This window comes from Poromitra crassiceps (assembly GCF_964638095.1).
Source record: "Poromitra crassiceps genome assembly, chromosome: 9".
Classification (NCBI taxonomy): domain Eukaryota; kingdom Metazoa; phylum Chordata; class Actinopteri; order Beryciformes; family Melamphaidae; genus Poromitra; species Poromitra crassiceps.
This window is the reverse complement of record NC_139630.1, coordinates 56750908-56763232: the sequence shown is the minus strand read 5'-3', so window position 1 is coordinate 56763232 and position 12325 is coordinate 56750908. Positions and strand designations below refer to the sequence as shown.

Below are 12325 nucleotides of genomic sequence, written 5' to 3'. Positions count from 1 at the left end.
CGTTCCGTGACAATAAATGAAATCTTTAATTAGACATCATTTTCATAGAGATTTGTAAAGAACATGATGTTCCAAAAATGTAATATTGCCCAACGTATTTGTGAAGGAGGGGCGATGGATGTACTCTGCACTGTGACTCCGTTCACCACAGATGACAGATTAACCTTGTTGTCAGGAAATTGACAGATACTGAAGATGTGGTAAGATAAGCATCTCTCAGCCTAGCTTTACACCATTCACCTTACATATTACGTACATTTTGGTAGAAATCCAAAGCACTGGAGTATTTTGAGTACATATGGGAACTGAAGGCTGGACCATGGCAGCCTTGTTTCATAGTGAACTGTCAGATTAAGTCTTTTCAGCAACATGATATGTAACATGATAACCTCTTAACCTGCACAGTAACATGATAACCTCTTAACCTGCACAGTAACATGATAACCTCTTAACCTGCACAGTAACATGATAACCTCTTAACCTGCACAGTAACATAACAACGAAGGCCGACTGTTGCGTCGCCTGTGTCGGCGTCAAAACGTTGTACTTGAACACACCACAAACACTACCGCCGACGGTCAACTAGCAGTAGCACGTACGTTCTGCGCCTGCACACCACTCTCGCTTACCACTTAGACCGTTTCGTAATAATATACAATATATACTTTTAATCGAGAATATGTCTGATAAATGAGAAGAACCTTTTGTGCGTGAACCTCTATTCTCATGCATTGATTCGCTTGCTGACCACCAGCCAATCAGAGTGATTTCTCTGACCGACGGCCCAACGCCGATTCAAAATGTAAAATCGTTTGGAAAAGCCGCCAACTAGAGGCAACGGTGCGGGACACAAAAACTAGGGCCACAGACGCTCACCGACGCCCGATGGCGACCGACGGCCGACTGGGGCTTTAGTTTCCCATCAGGGGATCACGCGATTCTGTTGCCACCACATTCCTGTCTCTCTTCACTGTAACTATGAAGGAGGAAGACTGCCAACTCCCCTTTGTGGGAAACGAGGAAGAATACTTATGGTTCCCGTCTATCTTGCCAACATGTGCTGACTCATCTCTTTTTTTCTGTCTGGAGCACAACATCCTGTTTGATATCCTCACAGAGGCCTGACTGTGCAGCACCCACACAGCTTTCAACGGAGCCCCGATCTGCTGGGCGGCGCTGGGCAATATGACATCCTCGCTGAGAGCACGTCCTTATCGTTTCCTTCCTGTCTCTACTAGGTCGCACGGCCTGACGCGTCGCACACACACTGCCTTTCAACACGTGGTCTAACATGAACCTGTCTCTACAGGCTTCATTTGACACGTTTCTCCATTAGAAGTGAAAGTGTAATGATATGAAACTACCACAGCGTACTTACAAGGTTGTAATTGCCAAAAGCCTTTCCCATAATGCCTTCCGGGAGCCGAGGCGTGCGCGCACACAGGCTCATGTGTGCGTGCACGTGAAGACTCGCACGCACACATTCTGTACACGGTATATGGTGGCAGCGGGCCAGGGGATGGGGAGAGAGGCCCCGTGGAGTCGGGGGGGGGGGGGATGGTGGACCAGTTGTGCTAAACGGAAACAGCTGCTTGAGTGAACTTACCTCAAACTTTCCCTTTTTCTCCAGCGGCTCCGCTTGGGCCTCGTTGGACTTTGCGGCGTCGCTCCTCGGGATGCCCTCTCCCTCCATTTCCTCCACGATCATCACCGTCTCCCACTTCGCAAAGCTCGTAGCGGGGAACATGTCCGACCGCATGCTATCCCCGAAATACACCACCTGGAGGGAGGGAGGGGTATATGAGCAAGGCATGAGTCAGAGAGCGCCCCGTGCGTAATCCAAACAGCCACACCGTGAACGAGGTGTGTCTGTTGGAGTGACGGACCGTTTGATTTGTGCGGTTAGTTTGAAATCGTGTGATCAAGTCTGGGCTGGATTATCCATATATGGCATTGGGCGAGTGCCCAGGGGCACCAGCCAATTCATTGCCTTGCTGGGGAAGGGGCACCAAATGATTTGCAGATGGCCGACATTACTGTCTTTCAGAGGCATTTTGAAAGATACTGGTATCATATGAAACTAGAAGACCTAAGTCATCCATTGGTACCAACCATGTCATGCTAGCTTGTCGGGAAGGGGGCTAAATAATGCTACAAATTTTGGCGAGGAAAAAACGGGCACAGCCATTTTCAAAAAGGTCCCATGACCTTTCACCTCAGAATATCTGAATGAGAATGGGTTCTGTGGGTACCCACAGGTCTCCCCTTTATAGACATGCCAACTTGATGCTAATCCCATGCGTTTTTTGCATGCAGTATAAATGTGTTATTATCACCTATTCTAATTTCTAATAAAGAATATTTCTGCAGACTGATGTCTCTAAACAGTCTTGGAATTGCATCAATTGAGTATGAGTTGAAAGCTGATTCAATGAGCCCAATTATGTTCATATGTGATTGTGACGATAGTCTTCATTGTAGTGAGACCATTCAAAACTTGACCTCACTGTATAAAATGACTTTTTTTTAAAGCTAGTACATTGTCTTACATTTGTTCTGTAGTATGTATGTTGAGCCTGTACTTTAGCAATAAGTTCATGTAAATCTGTGCTCTTTACTGCCATTGTAAATGTAATAACTTTTTTTTTTATGTGTAAAGCGCAAGGAGAGCCGCATTTAAAGTGTGGTCACCCAGGGGCACCGCACTGTGTTAATCCAGGCTTGGATAAACCGCCGTTTAGCTGAACCCTTCCCTACAGAGCACTCTGCACTTGTCAAATTCAGTAACACTGGCATATGTCTTATGGGCCTCCGGGGTGAACTAGACCAGACACGACGAGTCTGCACAACTCATCACAGCGTCTTTGACCATCACGTCTCCTTTGTCCTCCACGTCTGGAAAATCAAGCGAGTTGAGACAGGCTTTACTGAGACGCATTCCAAAACCATTCCAAAACCAACGACTCCCCAGAGCTTTAGATCCCATTTCAACAACCTGCTGTTTCTGCTTCCTTCAAATGGGACAGAAAATTGATTGAAGAATGAGAAATGTCAGAGATTAAAATGACAAGACACAGACATCCGCTGTCACAGTGACCACAGAGAAAACACTTCCTAGCCCTGGGAGGCAGCAGCAAACGTAACCAGAGGGCAAGTCACAAGGTAGACTGCACAATTTAAGATGCTGTTTTTGGGTGTAGGTGCAGTTTGTAGATGTAGAAATTGAGTTGTTAGATGCAAAAATGTAGATTTTAGATGTAGAAATGCATAGGTGTAAAATAATCACCTAATTAATTACTGGAATACATTGTCATTGCCGTTGCCAATGCCATTACTACTACTTCTCTGGTGTCTGGACATTACTACTACTTCTCTGGTGTCTGGACATTACTACTACATCTCTGGTGTCTGGACATTACTACTACTTCTCTGGTGTCTGGACATTACTACTACATCTCTGTTGTCTGGACATTACTACTACTTCTCTGGTGTCTGGACATTACTACTACTTCTCTGGTGTCTGGACATTACTACTACGTCTCTGGTGTCTGGACATTACTACTACTTCTCTGGTGTCTGGACATTACTACTACTTCTCTGGTGACTGGACATTACTACTACTTCTCTGGTGTCTGGACATTACTACTACTTCTCTGGTGACTGGACATTACTACTACTTCTCTGGTGTCTGGACATTACTACTACTTCTCTGGTGACTGGACATTACTACTACTTCTCTGGTGTCTGGACATTACTACTACTTCTCTGGTGTCTGGACATTACTACTACTTCTCTGGTGTCTGGACATTACTACTACTTCTCTGGTGTCTGGACATGGAGAAAGATAGCAACACACTCTCTCTCTCTCTCTTTCTCTCTCTCTCTCTCTCTCTTTCTCTCTCTCTCTCTCTCTCTCTCTTTCTCTCTCTTACTTATGTAACTTGTGCATAAGTGGGTTGAAGGCGTGGATACACAGATTCTGACTCTGTGCTGCTTATTCATACTAAAGGCTGAGCAGATGAAGACGGTGATATGCAGTTGGTTTGACTATTGTTGATAATGTAATGATTCACCAGAGGAAGCATCTTCAAAAAAACAAAACAAAAACAAACATGTACTGTATATCTCCAAGATACCTTTTTACAAATTGCAAATGTGGATGAAGAAGATAACAGCTGTGTTTGGAATGGTTCACTCATTCACTCACTATTCCCCATGGAGTGTTTCTCATATAGTGAACTATATGGGGGAATGAACAAACGAGGTTCGGACAGGACACTACCTCACTCTTCTTCTCCTTTGGTAAACACGACTGCATTGCATTGTGGTATATGGGAGAAAATGTAGGCTACATTTGCTGTTCACTAGAAAGGGCAGTGCATTGTGGGTATTTTATAGTGGACTATGTAGTGAATCAATTTAACAGTTGAAGAAGTCAGGCACTAGTTAAAAAAAAAAAAAAAAAAAGCAAACACACTATATAGTCCACTTTTTTGTGTAATAGGGAGGGAGCGGTTTGGAACAGAGCTATTGTGCGTGCGGAGGTCTAACTACTGTACATCAACCTTCTCCACATGAGGCAGATGCCCATAAAGGGGAGGTGCTGGAAAGCATTCCTGCAGCCCCTCCCCCTAGCAGAGTGTGTGCCGTGTCTATTGGCTAGGTCACTTCAGCCCCTCCCCCTGACAGAGCGTGTGCCGTGTCTATTGGCTAGGTCACTGCAGCCCCTCCCCCTGACAGAGCGTGTGCCATGTCTATTGGTTAGGTCACTGCAGCCCCTCCCCCTGACAGAGCGTGTGCCATGTCTATTGGCTAGGTCACTGCAGCCCCTCCCCCTGACAGAGCGTGTGCCATGTCTATTGGCTAGGTCACTGCAGCCCCTCCCCCTGACAGAGCGTGTGCCATGTCTATTGGCTAGGTCACTGCAGCCCCTCCCCCTGACAGAGCGTGTGCTGTGTCTATGGCCGGCCCGGCCCTCCACACGTTAAACAAACCCGGGCAGGCATTGGGGCCTGCGAACTGGGCCTGTGGGGAAGGCCTGAACTGCCCACAGCCGTACTCAAACTCCTCGTACCTGAAAAGCAGCACTGCGCGCTGCACCTACATGCATTGTCAAGCAGCCTCTGCTGCCAGAGTCAGAGGATCAGCACCATAAATATTTACAGGGGCACAGAGGCAACTACAGAGGAGCTTCCATGGGGATAGACACAGTTTCATTAGCCAGGGGCCAGACTGAGCTCTGCATGTGGCCAAGCACAATGAAGCCAGGAAGATTACAGGCTGCTTCTCTTCTCTTCTTCTCCACCTTTCCTCCAGCAACACGTCATGTGACCATCATGCTCTCTGGCTCCCCACAGCAAAATGCAGACAAGATGACAGTGCTCATTGTTAGCAGCTGGCACAGCGTGTGGCTGCTATTGTTTTCACCTTTGTGAGTCTGTGTGTGTGTGTGTGTGTGTGTGTGTGTGTGTGGTGTGTGTGTGTGTGTGTGTGTGTGTGTGTGTGTGTGTGTGTGTGTGTGGTGTGTGTGTGTGTGTGTGTGTGTGTGTGTGTGTGTGTGTCAGCAAGGCAAAGTGTGGTCGTGGAGACACTATTGCATCAGGGACTACCACAGAAGCTGTTTTGAGTACTCTGCCAGGTCATATGTACATACTGTATACATTCACTTTCAAACAAGTTGATGTATATTCCCAAAAATGAGTGCAGCTGACATGCAGATTTTTAGCAAAACCATGGAGTTTTTGTAGCTCTATCCACCAGTCATGCTCTGCCCAGACAGTTGAACTTTCAAATGGGGTGAGATCATTTCACTTGTTTCCAAAGCACTTCCTGGGCGGTTCCAATAATATTCTTGAGACTAGTAAAACTCAGCTGGTGAATACTCTTGTTCTTATTTAATTGTTATTATTGAGTCTATACGTGCAATAATTGCACGTATGGGAGTGTTTACTCTAATAAAGTTAACATTACTACTCGTTGCTTTGGGAGCCGCCACACTGTTTTGCCAGCGGCGTCCCTGATTGGCCGATTACTTTGTCAACTATGAGGCAGGTCCCAGATTGGCCAGTGCACTTTATAATTTGTGGAAATGGCTGGGGGCGGGCTGGAGGCCAGACTGATCCACAGAAGGAAACAGAATGTGAGGTCACATGATCATCAGTATAGTTCACCAGGCTACGGTTACTTGTTTTAAGAAGAAACAGACTCAATATTAAATTAAATAGCAGATGATGGACATAAAGATGGACATTTTTTCCAGTGTGTTCCTGGGGATCAGCATCACTCCATCACTCAGAGCAGCAGTTTAGGCTAAAGCCAGCCCAGGTAAACAGAGCTGCAGGCATGCAGGGGGACCTTAATGAATCCATTGTGCTCCGCACTGTGTGGGGCCTGGGGCAGACAGGGAGGAGGGGTCTGGAGCAGACAGAGAGGAGGGGGAGGGGCCTGGGGCAGAAAGAGAGGAGGGGCCTGGAGCAGACAGAGATGAGGGGGAGGGGCCTGGGGCAGACAGAGAGGAGGGGGAGGGGCCTGGGGCAGACAGAGAGGAGGGGCCTGGGGCAGACAGAGAGGGGGAGGGGCCTGGGGCAGACAGAGAGGAGGGGCCTGGGGCAGACATAGAGGAGGGGGAGGGGCCTGGGGCAGACAGAGAGGAGGGGCCTGGAGCAGACAGAGAGGAGGGGCCTGGGGCAGACAGAGAGGAGGGGCCTGGAGCAGACAGAGATGAGGGGGAGGGGCCTGGGGCAGACAGTGAGGAGGGGTCTGGGGCAGAAATAGAGGAGGGGCTTGGGGCAGACAGAGAGGAGGGGGAGGGGCCTGGGGCAGACAGAGAGGAGGGGTCTGGAGCAGACAGAGAGGAGGGGCCTGGGGCAGACATAGAGGAGGGGGAGGGGCCTGGGTCAGAAATAGAGGAGGGGCCTGGGGCAGACATAGAGGAGGGGGAGGGGCCTGGGGCAGACAGAGAGGAGGGGCCTGGGGCAGACATAGAGGAGGGGGAGAGGTCTGGGGCAGACAGAGAGGAGGGGTCTGGAGCAGACAGAGAGGAGGGGCCTGGGGCAGACAGAGAGGAGGGGCCTGGAGCAGACAGAGAGGAGGGGCCTGGGGCAGACAGAGAGGAGGGGCCTGGGGCAGACAGAGAGGAGTGGGAGGGGCCTGGGGCAGACAGAGATGAGGGGCCTGGGGCAGACAGAGAGGAGTGGGAGGGGCCTGGGGCAGACAGAGAGGAGGGGGCTCATCACACATCTGAAGAGAGCGGCCTGCCAGATAACATTGCAAAAATGTCCATCATTTAGCCTCATTTTCAGTCTTAAAATATCTGTAAAAAAGTGAAAATTAGACCTATAGGATGAAATAATAGCACTTGTTATCGCTGCAGTTTCACATGTTTTCAGACATTTTCTGGAGCCAGATGTTGAAACAGGGCAGAATAGGCCAGATAACCCTACTAGTATCAAGAACATTCTTGCAACAAGGTGATTTGCATGGGAAACAACTGAAATCATATTACACTCTTGGCAGATTTTGTACTTGTTGTTTTAACACAAAAGCATCCAAAGGGACTTTTGAGAATAACATTTTGAGGGCGACTCATATCTGTAAGGTCAGCCAATACAAACCAGTGCAACAGGGAGGACAGAACAGGCAGAGAGGAAAGAGCTTACTCTATCAAACTGACTGACTCTCAGAGGAAGTTCAATAGCCTCGGTTGCTTTACATTGGCTTACTGAAAGAATTTGACATTTCGGTCACCAACTGTGACAACGCACCGAATTCCACCTCCCGTCACGCTAACGAAACATGGCACAAGTATTTTCCCGAGCAGCCATGTTTGAGCCGGTGAATGTGTAGGATCATGTGCCGTGACCCCGGCCGTGACCCCCCGGCCGTGCTGAGAGGGGATTGTAATCTTCCCTGAAAGCCTCCATTCAGCCCACCTGCATGAAGTGCTGTCAGGTGAAAGTGGAGAGAAGTGAAAACACAGAGTGCCTCAGGTCACCCGGAGGAGCGCGTAAAGCGGCCGTAAGTGCAGGTTGACACTGCATTCCGCGAGAGCTTTCTCCACGTGGCCCGGGAACAGAGGGGGCATTGAGACCCGCGGCGGAGCGGAGCGGGACGGGCGGGTGGAGCAGAGCGAGAGTGAGCGAGCGAGAGAGAGAGAGAGAGAGAGAGAGGAGCTGAGGACGTGGACGATGACGAGCACCCCTGGGTGGACCGGTGGAGGGCTGAAGCTGCTCTTCCCGTGCCCGAGCACGCTTACTGATAAGTGCTTCCTTCCTTTATCCCTGAGTTCCTTGTGAAATAGTACACTGCCCGCGTGCTTTAGCCAGTTCTCCGTAGGGGCGGGAATCACCCGAGACACCCACGATACGACATTATCATGATACTTAAGTCAGGGGCGCCGGAAGCAGGGGGACATGGGGACATTTTGTCCCCCTTAAAATTTTGTCCCCCTAAAAATAAAAAATAATAATATAATATATATATATATATATATATATACATACATATATATATATAATCTGAGGGGGCAACTGCCCCTGATGCTTAGAGCCCACTTTACACTGTTTACACAGCCTGTGATGCTTGTTAAAGCCGTGATCGTTGTGGGATTATTACAGACAGACCCGGACTCTGTACTGCACTCACTAACGCACTTTAGGATGGCTTGAATGTGTTGTCATTGGCTGCTGCTATAATCGTATACGGTTATTGTTATTTTATTTTTATGTTGGGATGACAAGTTTTGCACTGTGTTTCGAAGTGATAATAATAATAATAATAATAATAATAATAATAATAATAATAATAATAATAATAATAATAATAAGTTCAGTGTTTCTGCCTGTGTTGCTGTCTGTTGTAGTGTAATTGTAAAATGACCTAAAGGGAGAGCAGGTCACCAAGAGAGTGAGAAAAGGAGAAAATACTGAATAATGACATCACTACAGTATAATCCTAATGTTAATTTAAAATGAGATGTTCCTCTAAATATGGCTAAAAATCATCCAAACGTCCAAAAAAAACATTCTTGCTGGCGCCCGTTAGAAAAAAGAAAAAGAATAAAAAAAAAAAGAATAAAAAAAAAGTGTCCCCCTAATTGCAAACTCGTTCCGGCGCCACTGCCTTAAGTCAGGATTGCGTATTGCATTTTGCAATACGTATTGCGATAACATATATTGCAATTTATTACCAGAGTGAAGTAATAACTTTATCAGTGATTAATGTCCCTCAACCTTGGTTTTACTGTCAGACATGATGCCTTTTTAAGGATGAGAAGAGTGCACACAACCAACAACCAACATTTCAAAACTCTTTGTAGCTTTGTGCTTCCTGAGGAAGGTCAATGCTGAAATGTGTTATAAGTTTTTAACTTGCTCTTTATAAACCTTTTCTATGAAGTCTTTCTTCTTTGATGCAGTTATTTTTTTCGTGTTTCATACACATTGTTTTTCTTCCTCTGAATAATAAGCTCATGATTCAACTGGCAGATATTTGATTTGCTTCAAAGTTTAAAGCTCTTTAATATCAGGATTTTCTGAACTATACGGGGGGAAATGAATTTTCTTGTAGATGTGCTTCTAGAAGCCAGCCTCTGAAAAAGGGGGTGAAGACATTTTTAAACTTTTCATGTGGGGAGATTCAGGTTCAAAATCACAGTGACAGTGTTCACATGCACGCCATCTTAAGCAGGTTCCTCCCTAACTGGAGTATGAGATCTTCCAGGATATTCTTACCAAGCTATGAAGTATCTGAATTCTGTGTGTATCTACTACAGAGAGAGAGAGAGAGAGAGAGGGGGAGAGAAACTTTTAGATAGGTAAGTTCTCTACGCCAGAGGTTCTCAAATGTTTTTCAGCCAAGGACCCCTTACAAGATGGAAAATATACCGGGGACCCCCTCATTCTGATTGGTGATTTTGGGCTAAGCTTAATTGTTTCCACGGTAACGTGGTTGACTTTTAAATTGATAGGTTTGTTAGATTAGAATGTAATCCATGAACCATTTTAGATTTAAAGCATAACATATTTCCGTTGAACTAATATGAAGCTTTTGTTAAAAAAAAAAGTTATTTTTATTTTTCTGAAAACTTTTCGCGGACCCCCTGGCAAAGTGCCACGGACCCCTGGGGGTCCCCGGAACCCCATTTGAGAACCACTGCTCTACGCAACCTGAGGGGGGGAAAGAGTCTTTGATGTGGGCAGAAGATGTCTTGAAGAATGGGCTGCATTGTACTTCCTAAAGGTGGCATGAGGGCAGCAGCAGCCCTGTTTGACTTGTTCCTCAGTGAAGCTCAGCGTGCTGCTGGCTGGCACACAGCAGCCATGTCCAGTCCACTGCCACGCTCCCCGCCTCCATCACACCCGTGTGAAGCTCCCTCAGATGATTTATCATGAAGCTCTCATTCCTTGATGCGGCTGCCAAAAACAGGGGCTTAGGTCAACCTCAAAGCCAGCCTAAGATCTTCCAGAGGCAGATGTTTGAGGAACGCTCGCGGTCCCTGTAATATACGAGCTCGGGGGTAATATACTGTACGTACCTTGGGGTCTGGTTTCCCCGTCATGGTCTTGAGCAGCTCCTGGAGGTGCGGCCAGTTGCCCTGGGAGTACCAGCCGGGCTTGTCCAGCGACGGCAGCCCCTCGCTCTCCTCCACGTCGTTCACTGCGGGATGAAGACGAAGAGGTGGATGAAGAAGAAGTGAAAGAAAAAGAGAATCAAACCTCAGGCCCAAGTTCCATTTCTGAAAATTGTGGCCAAATGTGGAAGTGCCTAAAACTGCCTCGAATGGCTACTTGAGGCTGGCTCCACAAGCGAGTCATTCCCCATTCACCCCCATGTTAAAATGCCCGACTTTACGGTAGAAATAAACATGTTTAAAGCCCGGTAAAAAATAATAAAAAATAATCATGGTTTTGGTCTCGATAGCAACTGTACGGGGGGGGGGGGGTTTATATAACTCACCCGTTTAGAGTCAAATCGATGATAAAAAAAGACTGTTTAGGGTGTATAAAAAAAGACTATGTTTAAGGTGTGATTGACAGGTCGCTTGTCCAGTGACTGCGCAGCTCGCCGATCAGGGACCAATAGCAGGTGGCGCTGCGGCTCTGTGGAAAACCCCCTCTTGTGCAAATATGGTCACTTCTGGCTCAAATAATAATACCAATAGTAATAATTGTGGCAGCTCAAGAACGAGAGTTCAGAAATCTATGGGGGACGTCACACTTCACAACGTCCTACAGTAGAAGACAAGAACTTAAGAGCAGAGTCAGCAGACGTGACTGAACTCTCTCCAGCAGCACAGAACGCTCCCCGGCTCCACCTCACCACCGCAGCACTCTCTCCATGCAGCAGCACAGAACGCTCCACCTCACCACCGCAGCACTGTCTCCAGCACAGCCACAAGAACAACATGACCGAAGAGGCGGAGCTTTAATAACGCGGATAACGACTTTATGATCGACCGCATTCCGATGGGAGGGGAAAAGTCACAGTGAAATTGGAAAAGGGTCTAATCAGAGCCGACTTCCGCTCAGTGAGTTTATTTGCGTTTCAGCATGTGGTCTCCGGACACAAGATGTATTTATTTGATTCCACGCCTCCACAAAGCTCTGCTGCTGAGACACATTACGTCAGCGCAGCCATGGAGGGGAAAACCAGGCTCTGAGTGAAAGCAGAGAAGTGGGCGATGGGCCAGGTTGAGATGCAGCCTTGCCCCTCTCTGGTCTCGGGGTCTACCGCACTAACAAGACCATACAGACCACGTGTCAGCCAGGCAGGACCTCCTCCAGAGACTCCATGCACTTTCATTTCCTAACATGTCTGAAGCTTCTCTGCAGGCACAACACACAACAAGTCCAACGGTCCCAATCACTAAAGAGAAGGAAGGGGGAAGGGAGTGGAGGAGGGGGGGTGACAATGACCTCATGGAGGCAGTCACAGTTCATGAATGATGACCAAGGTTTTTCCACTCATTATACTGTAGGCTTTTTATGTTTGCTTAGGGGAGAAACCAAACAAACAAACACACAAACAAACAACGTGAGTGTTTTAAAACCTGCAGTCAGAATGAGAATCAGCAGCAATTTAACCTTCTTGTTGCTGCAGACAGTATTCTCTGTCTAAAATATACAGTACATATATCAATATACATACTATGATCTATGTATTCAGATTTATATTTGTTACACTACAACATACTGTATGTAAATACATTACTTTCATATACAGTACATGTATACGAGGGATCAGCCGATCAGCACTGGGTGGCAACGGCAATGGAACCCTATGGAGCCTGAGCTTTGGGAGGCTTGAGTGTCTGACTCTAGCCGGC

The 12325-nt window shown here is 47.2% G+C and overlaps 1 protein-coding gene across 1 annotated transcript in view; it reads right to left on the bottom strand.

The window, feature by feature from the left end:
- nt5dc1 (5'-nucleotidase domain containing 1) overlaps nt 1-12325 on the bottom strand; it is a 96138-nt gene that overhangs the window by 10437 nt on the left and 73376 nt on the right. The window contains exons 9-10 of the mRNA XM_083643672.1: nt 10535-10656; nt 1607-1780 (exon numbers count right to left, since the gene is read on the bottom strand). Coding sequence (XP_083499798.1) covers nt 1607-1780; nt 10535-10656 — 296 coding nt within the window. The remainder of the gene's footprint in view (nt 1-1606; nt 1781-10534; nt 10657-12325) is intronic.